This window comes from Vulpes vulpes, chromosome 3 (genome assembly GCF_048418805.1).
Source record: "Vulpes vulpes isolate BD-2025 chromosome 3, VulVul3, whole genome shotgun sequence".
In the NCBI taxonomy this organism is placed as follows: Eukaryota; Metazoa; Chordata; class Mammalia; order Carnivora; family Canidae; genus Vulpes; species Vulpes vulpes.
The window spans coordinates 72,966,811-72,990,617 of record NC_132782.1 but is presented as its reverse complement, the minus strand read 5'-3'; the positions used below and the strand labels follow the sequence as shown (position 1 = coordinate 72,990,617).

Sequence of the window (23,807 nt, the reverse complement as noted above, 5' to 3'; positions counted from 1 at the left end):
TCTAATTTTTCCCCACTCAGTTACCCCCCTTCCCTTATGGTCCCTTTTATTAGTTCTTATATACCACATGTGAGTGAAACCAGATGATAATTGTCTTTCTCTAATTGACTTATTTCACTCAGCATAATACCCTCCAGTACTATCCACGTCAAAGCAAATGGTGGGTATTCGTCCTTTCTGATAGCTGAGTGATATTCCATTGTATATATAGACCACATCTTCTTTATCCATTCATCTGTTGAAGGACACCTCAACCCTTTTCACAGTTTGGCCATTGTACATTGCTGCTATGAACATTGGGGTGCAGGTGTCCTGTCATTTCACTACTTCTGTATCTTTGGGGTAAATCCCCAGCAGTGCAATTGCTGGGTTGTAGGGTAGCTCTATTTTTTAACTTCTTCAGGAACCTCCACACAGTTTTCCAGAGTGGCTGCACCAGCTTGTATTCCCACCAGTAGTGCAAGATGGCTCCCCTTTCTTCACATCCTCTCCAACATTTGTTATTTCCTGTCTTGTTAATTTTCACCATTCTCACTGGTGTGAGGTGGTATCTCATTGTATTTCCCTGATGGCAAGTGATGCGGAGCATTTTCTCATGTGCTTGTTGGGCACGTGTATGTCTTCTCTGGTGAAATTTCTTTTCATGTCCTCTGCCCATTTCTTGACTGGATTGTTTGTTTTTTTGGATGTTTAGTTTGATAAGTTCTTTATAGATCTTGGATACTAGTCCTTTATCTGATATTTTATTTGCAAATGTCTTCTCCCATTTTGTATGTTGTCTTTTAGTGTTGTTGACTGTTTCCTTTGCTGCACAGAAGCCTTTTATTTTGATGAAGTCCCAGTAGTTCATTATTGCTTTTGTTTCCCTTGCCTTTATAGATGTGTCTTGCAAGAAGTTGCTGTGGCTGACATCAAAAAGGGTGCTGCCTGTATTTTTCTCTTGGATTTCAATAGATTCCTGTTTCACATTTAGATATTTCATCCATTTTGAGTTTAGCTTTGTGTTTGGTGTAAGACAGTGGTCCAGTTTCATTCTTCTGCATGTGACTGTTCAATTTTCCCAACACCATTTATTGAAGAGAGTTTTTTCCCATTGGATATTCTTTCCTGCTTTGTTAAAGATGAGTTGACCATAGAGTTGAGGGCCCATTTCTGGGTTCTCTATACTGTTCTGATCTATGTGTTTGTTTTTGTGACAGTACCACATTGTCTTGATGATCATAGCTTTGTAATACAGCTTGAAGTCAGGCATTGTGATGACCACAGCTTTGGTTTTTTTTTTTTAACATTCCTTTGGCTACTCAGGGTCTTTTCTTGGGATTATTTGTTCCAACTCTGTGAAGAAAGTCCATGCTATTTTGACAAGGATTGCACTGAATGTATAAATTGCTCTGGGTAACATTGATATTTTCACAATATTTATTCTTCCAATCCTCAAGCATGGAATGTTTTCTCATCCCTTTGTGTCTTCCTTAATTTCTTTCCTAAGTGTTTTGTATTTATTAGAGTACAGATCCTTTACCTCTTTGGTTAGGTATTCCTTCCTAGGTATCTTAATGGTTTTTGGTGTGGCTATAAATGGAATTGACTCCTTAATTTCTTTTTCTTCTGTCTCATTGTTAGTGTGTAGAAATGCAACTGATTTCTGTGCAAATTTTGTATCCTGCCACATTGCTGAATTGCTGTATGAGTTCTAGCAATTTTGGGGACAAGTCTTTTGGGTTCTCTATATACTGTATTATGTCATCTGCAAAGAGGGAAAGTTTGACTTCTTTTTTGCCAATTTGAATACCTTTTATTTCTTTTTGTTGTCTGATTGCTGAGGCTAGGACTTCTAGTACTATGTTGAACAACAGTCATCCCATTATTTTCCTTATCAGTAGAGTAGGATGGATGATGGGTTGGAATTACCATTGGAGTACATCTGTCTATACTAAAGCAAAGCTTTTGTGGGACAGATGAAGACTTAAGAGGCAGAGAAGGAAAGTACTTCTCCCAAGACTTTATGGCTATTGATGGAAGAGAGAACATCAGAACCCAGGTCCCTGAGGTCTGATCTTGCTTTTACAGCCCTAGCTCCTGCCTCTCCTCCTGTTTCCTCACATTGAGGAGGAGAGGCCTCTTTTGGCCCATCTGGTACCCTAGTTTCCTCTTCCTATTCTTTGATGGGCTTGCTTTCTAGGAAATCTGATGTCTGAGTATTATTAAACTTGCATGTAATTATCTTAGTTTTTTTTCTCTTTAATTGCAGTAGATGGTTCTGTTTTTTCCCATCTCTCTCAATTTTCTCATCTCCTAACAGCAAAGAGAGAAGGAGGAAAGTCTGACACCTTGACATCACCCCTGAGAGCCCCAGCAGGCCTCCTGCCTTTGCCGACAATCCTGAGAAAGAAGAAGGAGATGGAAATGTTAGAGGAGGAAGCCTGTGGGTTGCTCTCCCATTTCAACCACCAAAATGTGGATGCACTTCTGAAAGTTACAAGGAATGCACTAGAGGCCATCCGCAGGCGTATTCATTCCTCTAATACAATGAACTTCCTGGGTAATAATTCAATACAGTTTTCCTACTGGCAGGCCAGGCATGGTTGCTGCTTGTATGTGTGTGTGTGTGTATTCCTGTTATTTTAAAATATTTTTAAAAACCACCATTTATTGAGAGCCTCCTTCTAAGATTATACGTTATGAACCTTGATTATTCCAGCAATTCTATGAAGTATATCTGATTAATCCATATTCTCCAAAGCAGAACATTTCTTTACTATTTTTTGTGTCAATTTAGTACTTTCCAGCCAGTTTTTTCATTCCTAATACAATCATCTTCTCCTCTGCACAATTCAGAAATAGGTGTTGTGTTTCCCAGATGAGCCCCTCAAATTCATCAAATCTAGAGACATTCTGAAATTAAATTTTATTTTTTTCAAAGATTTTATTTATTTATTCATGAGACAGACAGAGAGAGAGAAGGGCAGAAACATAGGAGACACAGGAAGAGGGAGAAGCAGGCTCCATGTAGGGAGCCCAATGTGGGACTCGATCCTGAGACTCCAGGATCACGCCCTGAGGCTAAGGCAGACACTTACCCGCTGAGCCACCTAGGTGTCCCTGAAATTAAATTTTAAATTAAAAATTAAAATACATTATTAATCAAAATAGAAAAATAATAGAGTGATAAATCCTTTTTATTTATTTTGAATATTGGTATTCAAAGGAAGCATCTCTATTACTTAATTAAAAGTAGATGAGTAAAAGTGGATACACCGAAGGAATTTTTTGATTGGTAGCATGGCTTACTATCTTTTGTTTCTCTTTGGAATAGAAGAATGTTCTTTTATTTAACATAGGGATGTTATTAGAACTTACCAAGCATTGGTTGATATGCTGAATATTAAATCACATGTCTTTCCCAGCTTTATATATTATAGGTATTTCCAACTGTATAGAGTTATACACACACACACACACACACACACACACACACACACACAATCTACACGTATATCTATGCCTCTACCAATACTTATATGTATATGCAACTTTAAAAGCCACTTGGATATAAATGGTGAGTTGAGTTACACTTTATTTCTTCTCCACTCTAACTGCTCCCAGTTTGGATTAAACACACTGTGGTAGAAAAGGCATATGTTTTATTTGAAATTCCAAACTGGTTATTTGTTCTGACTTTGGCTTTTTCTGACAGCTTTCTTATTCTTCATGCCTCGCTTCCTTACTCTACATTTAACTAATTTGTTGGCATGCTGGTATATGGACAGCATCATTTTCAGTTTTTTAGATAACAGTTTACATAATTAAGCCAGATTCTACATAGTGGGTGGCCTTTTAAGGAGGGTGTATCAGTAGATTGGATCAGCAGAAAATGTGTTGGGTCCCGCTGAACTGCTGTTGTATTGAGCAAAACATATTTCTCCATTACTTTTCATCCATTCCTCAAATATTTGTCTGATTATATACCTATTATGTATTATTCTAAGTACCTTAATTTTTTCCCAGCTTAAAATGAAATAAACTCCATTTTAAGTAAAAAGACAAAAAATAGTAAGGCTTCCCTCTGTTATGTTAATTCAGACAGTAAGAGTACATCCAGAATCAAGCAGAACAGCCTGCCCATTTTCCGGGCGAGCATCACTCTGGCCATTCCCAACATTGCCATGGCCCCTGCCCTGGAAGACATACAGCAGACGCTGAACAAAGCTGTGGAGTGCATAGTCCATGTCACTAAGGGGGTCAGACAATGGAGCAGTGAGCTGTTGTCCAAGGTGGGTATGGATGAAGGAATCATTTCACATGGAAGCTACTTCTTTTATGGATGGATCCGAGCTGAAAAATATCTTTTCACTTTGTAGAAAAAGATGGAGGAAAGGAAAATGACTGCTTTGCAGGATAATGACAGTGATTCTGAGATTGAAATGGAAGAAAATGAACCTCATGGTGAGTGTTCCTTTGGTTCTTTTTAACCAGTCGTTGAAAACCAACACTGAGGGAGTTAAAATGTGTTTTCCCTCCATGCAATTCTTACATCAGTGTTGATTAGAATATTAATCTGCGAGCCAGTTTTAAATGAATATAAATTAAAAATCCATGTATTTTATTATCACTATTATAAATTGTGTATCTATAGTGTATACATCACAGATGTGGCTGCCTCACTGATTTCTGGTCCAGTGTGACGATAGGAATGGGGGTATAATAAGGACTTCAGTCTCACAGTTTAAAGAAAAACTTATCACAATGAATATTTTCTGACATTTAAGAGATATTTTGTATTTTAACCCATACTGTGTCCTGTTATGCTAACATGTTGTGATGTTTGCTGTATATCCTATGGTTTTCACTTATACTCTGTAAAATTAGAGAACATATGCTAAGTTGCTAATGACATTAAATGTTAACCTTGAGTCCTTCAAACTCATTCTAAGGAAAACCTGCAAAAGGCAGATCTCATTCACTTATTGTTCATTACCCCTGTGTGATAAATCAGCTAACCCTGAGGAGAACTGAAGAGGTTCTGCTTTAAAACAGTCTGTTATGGGGCAGCCCCGGTGGCGCAGCAGTTAGTGCTGCCTGCAGCCCATGGTGTGATCCTGGAGACCTAGGATCGAGTCCCACGTCAGGCTCCCTGCATGGAGCCTGCTTCTCCCTCTGCCTGTGTCTCTGCCTCTCTCTCTCACTCTGTATCTCTCATGAGTAAATAAAACAAAATCTTAAAAAAAACCAACAGTCTGTTATGGAGGAGGATAAAGATAGCTCAAAACACTTGGTCCACAACTTACAATATTATTTATTTAAGCCACAAAGGCATATGTTATTATGTTAATTCCAATTTTTTATGTTATTTGGAAACACTGCTTTACATCCTAGACTAGTTTATAATTCAGAATTTTCTAAGCTCAAAATATGTTCAATCATGAATTATATCTGAAATTGAGAAGAAAAAATGTTTGATGAAAAGTTGTATATATAATTTTGTTATGACAAAGTTTTAACAAATTGCCAAAATTTATGAAATGCAGTTAAAACAGCACTTAGAGGGAAATTTGTAACCTTAAACACGGATATTTAAAAAGAGGACATACCTCATAATAATAATTTTGTTTTTCTATCTGAAGAAAATTATCTTCAAGGTTACTGATTTTTTTTCTAGAGACTGAAGTCTGTTGAGCTCCTCTCGTGAATTCTCATTCCATTTATGTTCTCAACCTTAGAATTTGCATTTGACTCTTTTGTATTTCTGTTTCTTTACTAGTATTCTCTATTTTGTGACATGACCCTCACACTTTCCCTTAATTCTTTAGATCCGGTTTTCAGCAGTTCTCTGAACATATTTATAACAGCTGATATAAATTTGGTCTAGTAATTCCAATAGTTGGGTTTTCTCATGTACAGTTTCTATTGACTGCTGTTGGTGTTGTGTGTGGGCACTGGTTTCCTCCTGTACCTTTGCATAACTCATCATTTTAATTTTTGTTGAAAACTTGATATTTATTTATAAAGATTTATAAAGATTTATTTATTTTATTTATTTATGAGAAAGAGAGAGAGAGAGAGAGCGAGAGAGCATGAGCCAGGGGGAGGGGCAGTGGGAGAGGAAGAAGCAATGGGGCTCGATCCCAGGACTCTGAGATCATGACCTGAGCCCAAGTCAGATGCTTCATGTATCAAGCCACCCAGGTGCTCTGAAAACTTGATATTTTAAAGAATATAATGTGGCAACTGAAAATCTGCTTGTCTTCTCCCCAGAGTCTGTTGTTTCTGTTTCATTATTGACTTTATTGACTTTCCTGGACTAATTCCGGAAAATTTGCCTTTCTTGTGGTGTGCACCACTGTAGTTTCTGGTTGGATAGTTTGAAGGTCAGCTAATGATTGCATAGAGATTTCCTTAATCCTTTGAACGGATAAGTCTTACACCCTTTGCCTAGGGATGGTATGTGTGCTGGAGCACTCTGAGAACTCAGGAAATTTTCAGTCCTGCCATAGCTTTTATTCACTTGATTGTTCAAGGCTCAAGTCAAAGATTGGGGCATTTTAGGTCTTTCCTGGGCATATGGATAGCTCTGTACAGATGCATGACTTTCTAGAACTCCAGGGGATAGAATGCCCTCTGTGGATATCTCATTCCCCAGATCTTTAATTTTTTGATCAACCTCTTGTTTGCCTCAAGTAATATCATTGTCTCAGTCATCTGTGAAGTTAATTGTAGTTGATGTTTTTTTTTTTTACAAATGCCTTGGTGATAGGGATTTTATTTTTCTCAGTGAGTTCTGAGTCAGGTGAAGTAACAATAAACTCTGGGGCTTTTCCAGAGAACTTCCTGATGCATCAAGTAGTGACAATTTTCTGAGCCTTCTTGAGGAGCTCTGAATGCACTCTGGCCTCTCTGGTGATGGCTAGGCTGTGGCTGTGTTTCTGAAAGCCACCATGTTGTCAGTGAGGGGGCAGTGGGCCTTTGGAAGTTAAAAACACCTCAAAACTCACTATTGTTACTAAGATTTTAGCATTTTTTTCTTTTAAAGGTTTTTATTTATTTATTCATGAGAGACACACACACACACACAGAGAGAGACAGAGAAAGGCAGAGACCCAGGCTGAGGGAGAAGCAGGCTCCATGCAGGGAGCCCCATGTGGGATGGATCCCGGGACTCCAGGATCAGGCCCTGGGCTGAAGGTGGTGCTAAACTGCTGAGCCACCCAGGCTGCCCTTAGCATTTTTTTCTTGAATAAAGGAGTACTGCTTGGCTTGTTGCAAGCTTTGGTTCATGTCCAGAGTCCTGAAAAAATTGATAGTGACAAATTTTCCCTATTTTCAATTGCTTTTACAAAGAAGCAGACTGTCGGAGGTCCTTACTTTACAGACATGTCTTCCTTACAGAAATCCCCTCATCTTTTTAAAGCATGTTCCCTATGCTGTTGATATAAACTTTTCTCTTTCTCCTTTGTTTTTACTTTTAGATACCTTTGAGATAGCATCTGTAAACTTACCTATTCCTGTACAGATCAGGAACTATTATAAGAATGTGTCTGACAACAAAGAGATTGTAAAATTAGTCTCCGTGCTTAGCACAGTCATCAACTCCACTAAAAAGGTATGCCAAGAGGATTTGTCACGAGGTTTGCCATATTTGCTCCACAATATGTACCTGTGTGAGGATGAATGTCACAAGTTTGTCCTACTCATAGCCTGGGTCTTTCTGTGCCTTCACTGAGGAGCTGTGGATTCTGGAATGTGCTCAGCAAATGTCTAACTAAAGACTTTTCTTCCTAGATTACAAGGTGACAAATAACTGTTATTCCTATGTTTTATATTTTGTTCTAATGCTTTAAACCTATGTATTTACCGATTTAATACAAATAAACCCAATCACTAAAAAAATTGATATGTTTCTTTTTTTAAAAAAGATTTTATTTATTTATTTGACAGAGAGAGAGACAGAAAGAGAGTGAGCACAAGCAGAGGGACCAGCAGAAAAAGAGGGAGGAGCAATCTCCCCACTGAGCAGGAAGCCCAATGCAGGGCTCCATCCCAGGACCTGGGGATCATGACCTGAGCTGAAGGCAGATGCTTAACCGACTGAGCCATCCAGGTGCCCCAGAATTTGATATGTTTCAAAGCACAAGTCAGACTGCTACCAGTGCTGGCTAGTATCATTTCAAAGAGAATAAGATTTATACTCAGTTTTTCATATTTGTATAGTCAGGTAAATCTCATAAAGTATCAGATAAAATTTCTGTGTATTGCCACAAGGAAATAAGGTAATACAAAGGACAGAGCAAATAGTGTAAATTCCAGTTAACTTTTCTTCCAGCCTGTTCTCTCAGCTCTTTTTATTGTTCAGGCAAATCGGTTCTTGTCAGAAGGATTCAAAACCCTGACATTAATTTCTACTTAAAAACAATCTATATTCACATTGTCCCTAAGACCTGTTGACTCTTTAAAAATGTCTCCAAGTGTTGAGGGAATAGTTGTCACTCAGCAAATACATCTTTTCTGTTAGTCAGTTCTGATAGAGTGAGCTTCATTTGTCTGAAAACATTTTGGAAAGCTGCCATTGCTCTAACCATGTGAAGAAATATTAATAAGTTTAATTTTAACGTGTTCCTAAGGGAACTGGAAGCTTTTGCATTTATGCATTTTCAATTTTCCTTTCTTAATATATTGAAGGTCCTATATTTAATTTTATCGTAGGGACAGTGTTCACATAATTCAATATAACAAATATTTATCTAATGCTTAATTTATCAAGCTCCATGTAAATGATAAATGTAAGTATTCAATGAGGATAATAAACATTCAGATATATTTTCAAATGTTGCAGTAATCATGGAAAATACAATAAAATAAATCAATAATGAAGCTCATTACTTTCTCTGAATATAAGTAGCCATAATCATGAAAATCGAAGGGTAAGACATAGTAGTTGAAATTAGCATACTGCTGGCAACACAGTGCTTATCTGTGTTATTTTGTTGCATTTGCTTTTATATCATATGAAGGAAATGTGCAAATCTTAGGCACTTAGAATAACTTGAAGTACTTTTCCTGGATTGACGAGATGGACAGATTGTTTCTGGAAGAATAAATACACACTTAGTCATCATATTAGACATGGCCAGCCCTCCACAGCCCAGGACCCTTCTGAGTGATTCTGCCTCAACCACGGAAAATCCTATGATCCCGTCCTTTCCTTCTTGCCATAGCTGATTGGATCAGAATGTAAGCCTGACCTGCATTTGGCAGATCCACAGGCTAGCCATCAATTTACAACAGTGCCTGCTTGGAAAGATGAGCTGGACTGAACCATCTAAATAACCTTGGCAGTAAAAATGACTTAAGCAGAAGAGTTCTACACATGCAGTTCAGGCAATTCTTCCTTGAAGCTCTAGGCTACCTTCACTTAAAAAATACCCAATTTAATAAAGAGTGACACTGTCAGAAAAGATAAATGAGAGTCTAAAACTTAGTCACCTCGGTGTTTTCTTGATATTATAAAGTCTGGGATGTCGAAAGAGCTCAGAATTCTGGGATTTCTACCAGATTCAGACGTCATTGATAATCTGTGATTCATCCTCCAAGACATTGTACGCTTGTGAATGTCTACATGCTGTTGCAATTCATTCTGCGTATGCATGTCAACATCTCAGCCCATGCCAGGGGATCAGTTTGGTTGGGATAAGTAGTGGCAGGCTTAGCTTTGCACATTTTAATGAGTGGGAAGTCTCAATAGCTATTAAACCTGAAGCTGGGGGGTACATTTTTAGCTGTGTGTGGCGTATTGGGGTAAAGCTGCTTGATTTGGCGCGAGTTGGTATAATTAAGTGATTGAGCCATTTAGAATGTTGTTTGTATTGCTCTATTTTTCCAAATAATGGCATTTTAAATGCTATCTCACTTTAAAATTTTTTTTCTCATGTAGGTGTAACTCTGAAATTTAAGCCAATAGAAAAAGTTGATTCTCAACAGATATAAACATTAGAAGTGAGGAGCCAAATCTTTAATTATTTGTAGATGATAATGATTTTCTGTCATGTAAAACTGAGAGGCTAATCTGAAAAAAATATGACCCAACAAGAGTTCAATTAGTTGTTAGTTGAAAGATAATTATAGGCATTTTTACTGTAATGCAAAAAACATATTCCTGAAAGTCTTGCTTTGCAAAGTTGCATATTTAACATAACATGGATTATGAGAAAAGCAGGTTTGAGGCAGACCGTCAAAACCTAGGAAATTGGGACACCGGGGTGGCTCAGTGGTTAAGTGTCTGCCTTTAGCCCAGGGCATGATCCTGGAGTCCTGGGATCGAGTCCCATATCGGGCTCCCTGCATGGAGCCTGCTTCTCTCTCTGCCTATGTCTCTGTTTCCCTCTTTCTCTCTGTGTCTCTCATGAATAAATAAATAAAATTAAAAAAAAACCTAGAAAAATTTGTTAACCAGAGTAGTTACAAAAACAATGACAATCATGGTAAAATACTAACCCATTTAATAATGGTATAGTAAGTAAAGAGCTTTATTATCAAAAGGTGAAAGAAACTTGGTAAAAGATGAGTGTCAGAAACAGTTTAAACTGCTGAGTAATGGAAACAAGGATAAAATATAGAAAGATCAGGTTGGACTGTGCAAAGAACATTCTTAAAACAAAGTGGTGACTAAATAGGCCCCCAAGGAAAAAGTGGAAGGGCTGTGGCACATGAGATTGTGCCCCTCCATGGCTGGCTGTTTTAGCTGGTACAGAACAAAGTGCTGGGAAAAATAGCATTTGATGTCTCCTCATCATTTTGACATTAGTTACCAAATGTGAGTGAGCCAGTTCATCTCACAGAAGCACACTTCATAGTAAACAGGACTATTTATTAAAAAATAATTTTAAAAACTTATATGCCATCCATAGCCAGTTATAAAAATAGATAAAGATCTCGTTTACAATGATCATATTATTGAAAAATACTGAGGAACGTATGTGATAAAGAGTGTGTGAGGTCTCTATGAAGATTCCTGTACTACTTAACAGGTAATTAAAAAAATTAGAAGATTTGGAAATGTTTACTGTGTTCTAGGATAGGAAGACTTAATATTGTATAGGTGTCAATCCTAATCCAATGGATTTATACATTTTATGTGATTTCATGTAATCTTCAATGGAATTTGATGCTGGATATTTTCTGTTTGCCCCTCCAGATCTTATCTCCACCCTCTGACCTTAGGAAACAAATTAATAGATTACCATTGAGGCTTCCAATAGATTTGAGAAGTCATGGGGAGACAGTGAGAGAGTCATGGGGGAGGTCTGATGCTGGATGGCAGGGAAGAGAATGACCTCAGAGTGATTTTTCCACAGCAAGCTGTGATTTTGAGCTGTGATTTCTGAATGAAAGGCCAGCTACAATCAAGAGGCTCTTGTCCAAAAGAGTCTTTCTGGACTCGTCATGGTCTCTCTTTTTCTGGTTTTCCTAGTTTCTAGAAACTATCCCTCTCTCCTTTTGGCTACGGTTTTGTTGTTACTGTGTTTGACTTACATGTCCATAATGAATCTAGTTCTAGTTCTGTGGCATTTCTAACTATTTATACAGCTCACTAATTAAAGATTTTGATAAATCCGTGGGAACCACCAGCAATTGAGCAATATTCGCTTATACCATGATGCCATTTCCACATCTTTCCTCTCAATACAAATCTGTTATTTGTATTCTAGGAAGTTATTACATCTATGGATTGCTTCAAACGCTACAATCATATTTGGCAAAAAGAGAAAGAAGAAATGGTTATGATGTTTATTACAAAAACCCCCTTGCTTTCTGAATTTGAATCTCAGATTCTCTATTTCCAAAAGCTAGAGCAGGAAATTAATGCCGAAGCAGAATGCATCTGTGTGGGTGCCATTGCTCTATACACAGGTTGGTTCATTTTCTCTCAGGCAATCATAAAAATTCAATAGTATTGTTCTGTCTCCTTACCTATATTAGTATTCCAGAGAGTTCTAGCTATCTTTAAGATTGACTTTCTTTTGGGCTTCAAGTTTTAAGACCAATTTGTATATTTGTTTTTAATTCCCTTCTGCATGATTATATATTCTGGACTATTTTGAACCCTTTGCTGCTAAACATTGCAAATAAATGCTAATTCAGAGAAAGAGGATGAGCATGTTGTATTTGGAATTAAAATTTACTTTTCCTTTAATAAATAATTATAAGCATTTGAGGCTTATCACTAATGATTTTGATAATGTCCTTTTTTTAGCATTTCAAAATATGTTCCAAATTGTTGTACAACAAGCTTTATAAAATGAACGAATATATAATGAGTAGGAAAATCTAATTTTTTTCCAGTTTGATTTTCTTATGCACTACAGGGCTGTAAGTTGCAAAGTATTTATAATTGGTGAACAATAGCATTCTATCTTTTCTTACATGCAAGTTTTTTTTTAAGATTTTATTTATTTATTCATAGAGACAGAGAGAGAGAGAGAGAGGCAGAGACAGAGGCAGAGGGAGAAGCAGGCATCATACAGAGAGCCTGACGTGGGACTCGATCCAGGGTCTCCAGGATCACGCCCTGGGCTGCAGGCGGCGCTAAATTAAACCGCTGCACCACCAGGGCTGCCCCGTGCAAGTTTTTCAAACTGATCTGTGGACAATTGGGTTTTACAGCTGACTTGAAGTTCACTCTGACTGCTGAGACAAAGGCCTGGATGGTTGTCATTGGCCGTCACTGTAACAAAAAATATAGGAGTGAGATGGAAAAAATTTTTACACTCGTTGAAGAATTCAATAAGAAACTGAATCGTCAGATTAAAGACTTAGATGATATTCGGATTGCTATGGCAGCACTGAAAGAAATCAGGGAGCAACAAATCTCCATTGACTTTCAAGTAGGACCTATTGAGGTAACAGATAATCATTTATTCATTATGGAAATATCTCCACATGTTGAGTGATATTAGCTAAAATATTGACTAGGTCTGGACTATAGTTACAAATGGATGCTTAACCTAAGAACAATTTCAGTAATGATGATACAGAACCTTATAGGGTACTTTCAGTGGGCCTCTTCTGGTCCTTTACATGGCATCTAAGATTCCTAACTGCAGAACCTGGGGTGAGGGTTTCTGCACAAGTGATCTATTGATGAGTTCCCATAGGAGAAGGAGGTGAGGGAAGCAGAAATGATGAGGTTGATTCAGGTGTTGGGTAGCTAAGTGAGAATGTGATCTTGGCTGTAGATTGATTTCTATTTGATTCCATGGGGTGATGTGGAGCATGAGCTATACTGCACAGTTGGTCCTACCTTGAGGTAAGGAGGACTGCCCTTTATACCCCCAAGTCAGTTGGTCATTGGCTATAATCTCCCCATGAGGAAGCTCCCATTTAGCTGAGGACAGTTTTTGCAGGGAAAGAGGCAGCTATGATCCCCATAGACAGCACTTGTAGCAGTTGGAATGGGAATACCAGCTGGTAAACAGAACCTGGATGGAGCTGTAGGGGAGGAAAAATTCTTCCTCTACTCTTCAATGTCTTCTAGTTGGCTTAAGAATTAAATTGATATGTGACAGATCAATAGGAGAAAAACCAAAGTTTTATTATATATGCACAGAGCCCAATAATGAAATTGATACCTAAAGAAATGTGGTTTATGTATACAATGGAATATTACTCAGCCATTAGAAATGACAAATACCCACCATTTGCTTCAACGTGGATGGAACTGGAGGGTATTATGCTGAGTGAAGTAAGTCAATCAGAGAAGGACAAACATTATTTGTTCTCATTCATTTGGGGAATATAAATAATAGTGAAAGGGAATATAAGGGAAGGGAGAAGAAATGTGTGGGAAATATCAGAAAGGGAGACAGAACATAAAGACTCCTAACTCTGGGAAATGAACTGGGGGTGGTGAAAGGGGAGGAGGGGGTGGGGGTGGGGGTGAGTGGGTGACGGGCACTGAGGGGGGCACTTGACAGGATGAGCACTGGGTGTTATTCTGTATGTTGGTAAAGTGAACACCAATAAAAAATAAATTTATTATAAAAAAAGGAAAAAAAAAGAAATGAGCAAGGAATTGACAGTTCAAAGAAAACTTAACTTTGGGAGCTTCAATTAATTAGTAAGGGATTCTAAAGGGAATTTGGGCTTTGGTAGTTGAAAAAGTAGCAAGGGTTGTTTATACAGCCTTCTCAGCTCTAAAGGTCCTATCTCTGGTATTAGGCTGTCTCTCGACCTCCTGGTTCAGAGAGGATACCTTTCACATGGAAGGTTTATTTTCTGCTCTCTAGAGAAAAAGTAGGGGAGGGGTCAGAGTGTTCTTTTTGCATTAGCAAAAAGTTTCTTAAGCGACTCTTATTTAGAATAATCAATGTGGCAAAGTGGCGCATTTTAGGGTGGCTTGGTCCCTGGAGGCACTAATAGTGTTCATTCATGTATTAATGTTGTATTGGCTAATCTGTAATCTTTATCAGACACCTACTTTATTTTTTTAAAAGATTTTATTTATTCATGAGAGACACAGAGAGAGAGGCAGAGACACAGGCGGGGAGAGAAGCAAGCTCCATGCAGGGATCCCGGGACTCCAGGATCATGCCCTGAGCCAAAGGCAGACACCCAACCACTGAGCAACCCAGGCATCCCCAAACACCTACTTTAACATAGGAAATTGAGGGGCAAGGAAGTGATGCAGTTTGATTAGCATTACACATTACTTTTTTTTAAAGATTTTATTTATTCATGAGACACACACACACACACACACACACACACACACACACACACAAAGGCAGAGACCCAGGCAGAGGGAGAAGCAGGCTCCATGCAGGGAGCCCGACACGGGACTCGATACCGGATGCCCAGGATCACACTCTAGCCTGAGTGCGGAGCTAAACTGCTGAGCCACCTGGGCTGCCCCACATTACTTTTTTAATTGTACTGTTTCATATTTTCTCTTCTATATGAATATGTTTACTCAGGAATGGTTTACTGTGCTATTCTTTTAAATGAGATCAGTATAATTGTAGCATTAAAATAATTCCAGAAGAAATATCTTTTTATTACACTGTAACTTAAATGTATGGACTTAAATTTCTGATGGTGAGGATTGTACACTAATCTCACATTTTCTGCATCCCTCTTTGAATTTTAGAAAATTTTAAATTACCATGATAATGAGGCAGATGACCATGTGTTTGCACTGTTGCTATATTGAATCAAGAAAATCATATGGTACTCTGTGCCCTTCTTGGGAATTGAAACATAAGGTGAAGAGTCCCTGCTTTATGTAGAACCAGGAGCATTGCTGGGAGTTTGAAGAGGAGGCCCAGTAACTGACACCCCTGTTTGCCCCTGTCTGTGAATTCAGACCAAACTATAGTCTGGTAGTCAAGATCAAACAAACACCCAACTGTCGTCAACATCAAAATACAACCTCATTCCTGGTAGAACTTACTTGGAAGACATGGCTTGGTATATATACAACTCCCGTATTCCCATTATCACCCAAATTTGTACAGACACACCATGAGCTTGTGAATACTATATAGCAGAATTGTTGAACCTACTCACAAATCAGAGGCAGCATTGGAAAGCTGCAGGACCCTCTGTTTCCCCACTTTGCTTGATTGGTACTGGGATGCAGACCAGAAGAATGCATTCAGGAGAAAGAAGAAAGATGGAGAAAGGCACTGGGTTAGGTGTACCCAAATCAATGGCCTCTTCCCCGAATTAATGATTAGGTATTCAACTACCTGTATAGGCAGAACTAATGGTGGGAGATCAGGGTAGGGATATTTAGGGAAAATCCTTTTTCATGAAAGCCAATTTTAATCTATTAGCCAAGAGAGTCATCTAGGATTTTTCATCTTGAAGGTAGTGACTTGGCTCAGGCTTCAATGCATGAGTTCCCTCTTGTGTCTTAGTATTGGAACCTCTTACCAACAAAATGAGATGGAATAGAGTTAAAACCCTGATTTATTTTGTTATCCTAATATTAGCAGTTAGACTACTTTATTTTCATTTACTTGATATAATTTCAGTCTTAAAATACAATTAAGGAGCCTAAGTAAAAATACCTTTTATTTGTATAATGATTTATAATTTTTATAGTTTTTGAAATTCACTTAAAATGCTATTTTTTGATATTCGCAAAAATCCTGTGAAGCAGTCAGGGAATTCTCCCATTTTACAGATGAGGAAACCAAAGCTTAGGGGCTTAGTTGGTCATTTAAGTTTTCAGAGTTTGCAAGAAGAATAGTAGAACTCTCCGGGCCGTTTCCCTAACATGTGGATATTTTCCATTCCAACACTTCAATAAATGCTTTAATAAATAAATGTATAGATTTATGCATTTGACTGCCAGAAATTAAATTTTCCTTCTTTTGTGTAGGAATCCTATGCCCTGCTTAACAAATATGGGCTTCTGATAGCGAAGGAAGAGATGGACAAAGTTGATACTCTGCGTTATTCTTGGGAGAAGCTTCTGGCACGTGCCAGTGAAGTTCAGAATGAATTAGTCTCCCTGCAGCCCAGTTTCAGGAAGGAACTTATTAGCACCGTGGAGATCTTCCTCCAGGACTGTCACCAGTTCTACTTGGACTATGATTTGGTACAACTCTAGCTTTTTTTGTTTGTATTTTTTGGGAAGTCTGGGAATGGAACATGCAAAGTGTTTAAAGATTGTACATCAAGTTTAATGAAATTCTCTAGGAATGGGCATTTTATTTTTATGAGGGCAGTCTAAGAAATGAGGAATTTAAAAGCACTGTCCATATTATATGACTGTTCTGTTCCTGAAGTTGTTTGATAGCTTTCTAAATTTGTGCAGACAAATACTATTCGCATATGGTTAGTATAGCCCTCCCTCGACAGCTCTCCTTAGTTCCACAAACACCACAGGGTACCTGTCGTGAGCCAGGCGCTGCCCTTGGTGCTGAAGGCACAAAGGTGGATGAGACAGATGGAGTTCATGTTTTTGTCACTCATTTACGAGTTTTAGTGCCAACTCTTCTACTGGGAATGTTGTATAATAAGACCCATTTCTAGCCAATTATAATATACTACAGAGTGGAAATATGTAGAATAAAGGGTATGGTTTGTACCTATTGTGTAGGAAAAACACACCAAACCACAAAGTTAATAAACTTATGAGATTGGATTCCTGCACTAACTTCATGGAAGAAAAAGCACAGAAATCCACTTATTGAAGGTGTTCTAATGTAGGAAAACCTGTTGGGAATGTCAAGATTATAGGTCACTTCACAAGTTGATATGAGAATGGTAAAATCTGAGTTTCATGGCATTAGTGTTGAATTCAAAGCCAGATGTTATATGTGCTTCATATAGAGTGCTTAGTGACTTTTCTTTGCCTGTGTCACCTAAGAGATGAATAGTACTTATTTTTAATTTTAAAAATTTCTTGAAATTGAGAGGTTGTGGTATTATTTAGAAGTTGTGGTATTTTTTAGACTTGAAAAATATTTCCAAACGAGTCACTTTCCTGAGTCCTTTTCTACAGTTAAAAAATGAAGTTTTCTATCATTTATGTGACATGCCTGAGAGCTAACTTTGACATGCAAATACTTTGAGCTCATAAAATCCATAAGCAACATTTCATTCTATTGTATATTTAACTTTTTGTTTCAGAATGGTCCAATGGCTAGTTGCTTGAAACCCCAGGAAGCCAGTGATAGGCTTATCATGTTTCAGGTAATCTTTTTAATTTCTATGACCTTCTAAATGACCAAAATGTATTTTAGGCCCATACATTTATTTCCTTAATATGGAAAGGCCTATTGTGGAATGTTTAAAAAAATGTGAGTTGGGATGATTATAATTAGAGTTAGTTTCTATGTAACTAGCTATAGTTATTTACTATTCTTACTTGCATGTGCTCAGAGATCATACATGCTTGCTTATTTGCCAGTTTTTAAAAATTTACATGTTTATTCATGTGTAAATCATCTTGATGAGTTTTCACTTATGTTTTCTTTAGAATCAGTTTGATAATATCTATCGGAAATACATCACCTATACTGGAGGAGAGGAGCTTTTTGGTCTGCCAGTTACTCAGTATCCTCAGCTTCTTGAAATAAAGAAGCAATTAAATCTTTTGCAGAAAATATACACTCTGTACAACAGCGTCATAGAAACTGTAAATAGCTATCATGATATCCTTTGGTCAGAAGTGAATATTGAAAAAATCAACAATGAACTTTTAGAATTCCAGAACAGGTGAGAAATTAAATGTTTAGCATGCCCAGAGCTATTATTGAATCTCAAATGCTTTCTTTTTTTTGATAGGCTGTCAAATTCTCTTCTCACCCTTTGATATTTTGAAAGCACATTGTGCTGCATTGCCATTGTCTATTGACATCACCCTTGTCAGACACTATTTATTAATTACCCCTGTGTGTGCGAGGTGAGACAAGCACATCCTTTAAACCTGGATGAATATGGTCAGGGGCTTTTCTGCATCTTGGAGGGAGCTGATCTGTATTTATATTACACTTACCAACATTTGAAGTTTATGTGAGATGACTTCCTGTAATAAAAACAAGAGTCCTCTGATTTTTCTATATCCTTTAAGTAGTGAACCCAAAGAAAATAGAGGGTCATTTGTTATTTTTTTTTTTGTTTGACAGCCTGGTATGCTCTGTTGTGCTTTGTACTTAGAAGCCTCTTAATACATGTTTGTAGACTTGAATTTAACTGGGAGGCATCTCTATCTTTTAAAATAATGCCGTTTTTTCTAGTTAATTTTTATGAGGTAATTGAAAAAAAATTCCTGATTGAGAGGAGCAATTTTCTATAATGTAGAATACTGTGTTATATTAACGTTATGTTAATAGTATGTTAAATTAATATAACATAACAGATATCCTGTGAGTCATGAGATTTGAAAATGTGGTAGGTATTTAAAATGACCATTTTTTAAAAATAATAAATTTATTTTTTATTGGTGTTCAATTTGCCAACATACAGAATAACACCCAGTGCTCATCCCGTCAAGTGCCCCCCTCAGTGCCCATCACCCATTCACCCCCACCCACCGCCCTCCTCCCCTTCCACCACCCCTAGTTCGTTTCCCAGAGTCAGGAGTCTTTATGTTCTGTCTCCCTTTCTGATATTTCCTACCCACTTCTCCCTTCCCTTCTATTCCCTTTCACTATTATTTATATTCCCCAAATGAATGAGAACATATAATGTTTGTCCTTCTCCGATTGACTTATTTCACTCAGCATAATACCCTCCAGTTCCATCCACGTTGAAGCAAATGGTGGGTATTTGCAAAATGACCATTTCTGATGGAAATGCTAGCAGACAGTCTTGGATGGGATATGTCCAGGCTCATCTTTGAATCACCACTCATGGTGGCTTTACTTTACAGGTGTCGGAAACTGCCCCGGGCCTTGAAAGACTGGCAGGCTTTCTTGGATCTGAAGAAGACCATTGATGATTTCAGTGAATGTTGTCCGCTCCTGGAGCACATGGCCAGTAAGGCCATGATGGAGAGGCACTGGAAAGCTATAGCTGCTCTCACTGGGCATACTATGGATGTGGGGAAAGAAACCTTTAAGTTAAGAAATATCATGGAGGCCCCTCTTCTAAAATACAAAGATGAAATAGAGGTACAGTTGATGTGGTGGGGCACTGGAAGATCTCATGGGATTTCTTTTGATAGTATTCCTACATTACGGATTATGGGATCAGTAAACCATTCTAAAGACATTAAAACTTTTCTAGATATTCAGCTCTTCATTCCTTCATCAAATTTTTATATGACAGGTTTTGTGTTAAATGCTGGGGACATAAAGATGCATTTCTGCATTCATAGGTCATTACATAATTTGTGTAGTGAAATAATTATACGTATAAAGGTATAGTTATAAAATATGGTAAATACCATTGAAGCAAAAGTATCTGCTCTATGACGGCCTACAGTAATAGGCTTAAGCTGTTTAGGGGTTGGGAGTTGATAAAGTCATGGGGGTACATGCTTATGACTGCCAGGGGTCATTCATGTGCTTGTGTGGTGAGGCAGGGAGGAGCTTGGAAAGTGCAAAGAAGATAGTATCAGGCAGGTGGAGCAGCAGGTGTGAAGGGTCTGAGGTGTGTTTGGGAAACCAGAGGAATGTCAGCATGGCAAGTGTGTGTTACCAGTTTTGGTCTTTGGACCAGTGGGGAGGTGTCTGAGAGATCTCTTTTGAGCAGAGATGACATGGTTGGATTTGAATTTTGTAAGGATCACTGTGGTAACTGTGTGGAGAAAGGATTAGGGGATGGGCCAATGAGAATGATGAGAAAGTCAACGAGGGGGTTATAAGAATATCTCAGACAAAAATTAATTTATTAAAAAAAAATAAAATCTTAAAAATAAAAAGCAGAATCAGACCTAAAAATACAGAAAACAAACTGGTGGTTTCCAGAGGGGTGGAGGTCCCAGGGTGGGCAAAATGGGTGAAGGGGAATGGGAGATACAGGCTTCCAGTTATGGAATGAAAAAGCCATAGGAATGGAAGGCCTACAGATATAAATAAATGGAATATAGTCAATAAAAAGATTATTAAATTCTAAAAAAAAAAAGAATATCTCAGACAAGAGATAATGGTGTGTTGGATGAGGGGGCAGGTAGTGAAGCTGAAGAGAGGGGGAAAGATTGAGGAGATTTTTAGAAGGCAAAGCTAGGTAGAATTTGGTGAGGGAGGGAACATAGTAGGAGGAAAAAAGGGCGGGGCTAAGGAGGAGCCCTAGATTTCCTGCTGAGAGATCTTGGTGAATGATGGTGCTTATCACTGAGATAGGAAATTATTGGAAGGGACTTAGATGAAAGACAAGATACAAAGAACTTGATTTGGGGCATGGGTCTGATATTTCACAGAATGTGTTTGGGATTCCCTGTAGATCCAAGCATAGAAGCCCAGTAGGCAAATGGATGTGGGTTTTACCTGGAGACATGAAAGGGTACAGACTTTGTGGGTGTAGATGAGCTTACCCAGAGAGCAGGCACACTATGAGATGGAAAGAGGGCAAGGACAGGGCTTGACTAATGGCCCAGGAATAAATGGCTGCAGAGGAGCCTGGGAAAATCAGGTGCAGAAATCATACTGCACTGATTTAGCTCTAGAATTAAATCAGAGACATATTAAATTTTGAGTCTTTGATTAGAGTTTCAAAATTTAAAAGGTTATTACATTACCTGTTTTTTATCCAAATGGAGATAAAAATTGACATATAGCATTGTGTAAGTTTAAGGTGTATATATTGTGTATATGTGTGTAAATATGTGTGTATATTGTGTAAGTTTAAGGTGTATATATATTGACACGATACACTTATATTGCCACATGATTGTCATCGTGGTGTTAGCTAATACCTCTGTCGCGCCACATAATTATCATTTCTTCTAGTGGTGGTAACAGTTAAGTTCTAGTCTGTTAGAAAGTTTAATATATATAATATAGTTTTGTTGTGTATAGTCCATCTCCAGGATTTATTCATCTATTGGTTGCAAGTATGTACCGTTAAACGTCTGTCTCCGTCCCCCTCTGCCAGCCTCTGGTCACCACCATTCCACTCTTGTTTTCTGAGTTAGGTTTTTCAGATTCCACATATAAGGGATATCCTAGAGTATTTGTTTCTGTCAGACTTATCTCACTTATCCTAATGCCCTAAAGGTCCATCCATGTTGTCGCTAATGCAGGATGTCCTTCTTTCTCATGGCTGAACAGCATTCCATTGTTGCATGTCTTTTCTGTCATCTTTCTTTCTCGAAGAGTGTGGTAGGAAATTTTACAAATGAAAGTTCCGTTGTTTAGTAATATCTCTATCTTCATCTCTTTCCCTAATTGTATATCTATATACACATATACCATTTATTATATTGCATTTACAGCTGGAAAAAAAGTGTTTATAGATACAGATGAAGCAAATAGTGAGGCTAGGATCTTTGCTGAATCTAGACTGTTCAAGAAGGATGTGTGGCTTTCAAGTGATAAAACTAGAGCTTACAATTTTCATAGGACATCTGTATCAGTGCAATGAAAGAGAGGGACATTGAACAGAAGCTGAAGCAGGTGACCAATGAGTGGGACAGCAAAGCATTCACCTTTGGCAGCTTTAAGACCCGTGGAGAACTCCTCTTGCGGGGAGACAGCACTTCAGAAATCATTGCCAGCATGGAGGACAGCTTGATGTTGCTGGGTTCCCTATTGAGCAACAGGTAGGAAGTCCATCTTTCCCCGGAGATTCGGGAACCCTTGTAACAAACATTTTAAGGGCAATTCATTTTTAAAATGCAGCAATAGCCCCCATATGATTTACTTAATGTTAAACATCCTTGTTTTAATTTTAGCCTTTGGCATGTCATGTATAATCCTGTTTTTATTTCATTATCCTCTATTTGTGGGATGTGTCTGAGACCATCAACTGGACAAAGTAATGTAACATGTAATTAGCCGCTTAGATCTTGCAGAACGTTTCAACTTCGCTGCTGACAAGCCTCACTGCACAGCTGACAGCTCGACAGGCTCTGGAGTCCAGGGCAAATTAGGCTGAGTTTCAGAATAATCGTTCTGTTTGGGAAATCGTTGTGCCAACATCTGTGGACTAGAAACTCTTAGTTGTGTACATACTTTAATGAGATGACAGATTAAGATGGAGAATGAACTTAATTCATAAAGAGAAGTAAAACAGCACATAATGGTTCTAGTCCCACATTTCTGTTTGACAGTTAACAGCAAAGCCATCACACTTTGGACACGTGAGTCTTAGACTCATGAACTTAACATTTCCTTGGTTCATTGCTTCCCTTTGCTCTTTCTGAAATAATTTTTTGTTTTCCAGCATCTTTTCAAATATATGGTAATAGGTAGCATGTGAGTATCGTTGAGATATGAGTTTATTGCATTCTTTCAAATGTCACTCCTTTTTTCGTGTATATGTGTATTGATAATTTTAATGAAAGGATTAATAACCCCTTAATACTATTTAGATAAAAATTTCTCCTCTTCACATTTACTTGGTTACTTGGTTTTATATGTAATATAAAATTAGATCTTAGATATTTAGACCATTGATAACCTTTACTCTGAGCTGCTTAGGATTTGACAGTTTTAATGAATTTGGTTGTGATTCATATCCAAGTAGAATGAAGGACAGATAGAAAATAAGAGAGGTAGAAAATGTACACATATAAATTAAGTAGAAGTGATCTATGTTAGCGATTGGTCAACTATCCTTACTAATGGCGTTGAATCCACAGACAAGAATTGTGTGAGGAACACAATGTTCAATACAAATTTATTGAACACCTACTATGTGCCTTGTGCTCTTCTAGGTGTTATGGATAGAAGAGTGAATAAAACACAAACCTCCATTGCTGTGGAACTGCATCCTAGTGAAAAGCATAAATAAAAAAACACACCCAGAAATATGTGGAATATTAAAACAGTCTGTTTAACAATTAAGAGTATGGAAATGAAAATTTTATTCACTAATATGACTAATATTTGAGAAGATTTCAATTCCATAGTCTGTTGAAATGCATCAATAGGGAGAAGAAAAAGAGGGAGAACAATGATAAGTAGTGTAATCAGTTAGGATTTTGTCTGCAAATAACAGAAGCACCACATACAACATTGCTTGCATCAGACTGAAGTTTGTGTGTCTCTCACATAAAAGAAGCACCAGGTTGATGACAAGCTCCACCCATCATCTGGGACCCAAGCTTTGTCTGGCTCACTCTTCTGTCTTTCCCAGCTGTGGCTCTTCTCTTCCATACTCCCTCTTCCATCCAGTGTTGCCACTTACTTCTCATC

General features: G+C 37.9%; 1 protein-coding gene across 1 annotated transcript in view; it reads left to right on the top strand.

Annotated features, from left to right (window-relative positions):
• Positions 1-23,807, top strand: part of DNAH5 (dynein axonemal heavy chain 5) — a 217,189-nt gene that overhangs the window by 52,012 nt on the left and 141,370 nt on the right. The window contains exons 19-29 of the mRNA XM_072752730.1: positions 2,303-2,542; positions 4,084-4,274; positions 4,362-4,446; positions 7,467-7,600; positions 11,703-11,904; positions 12,658-12,893; positions 16,379-16,597; positions 17,635-17,697; positions 17,984-18,222; positions 19,379-19,619; positions 22,011-22,210. Of these exons, the coding sequence (XP_072608831.1) occupies positions 2,303-2,542; positions 4,084-4,274; positions 4,362-4,446; positions 7,467-7,600; positions 11,703-11,904; positions 12,658-12,893; positions 16,379-16,597; positions 17,635-17,697; positions 17,984-18,222; positions 19,379-19,619; positions 22,011-22,210 (2,050 nt within the window). The remainder of the gene's footprint in view (positions 1-2,302; positions 2,543-4,083; positions 4,275-4,361; positions 4,447-7,466; positions 7,601-11,702; positions 11,905-12,657; positions 12,894-16,378; positions 16,598-17,634; positions 17,698-17,983; positions 18,223-19,378; positions 19,620-22,010; positions 22,211-23,807) is intronic.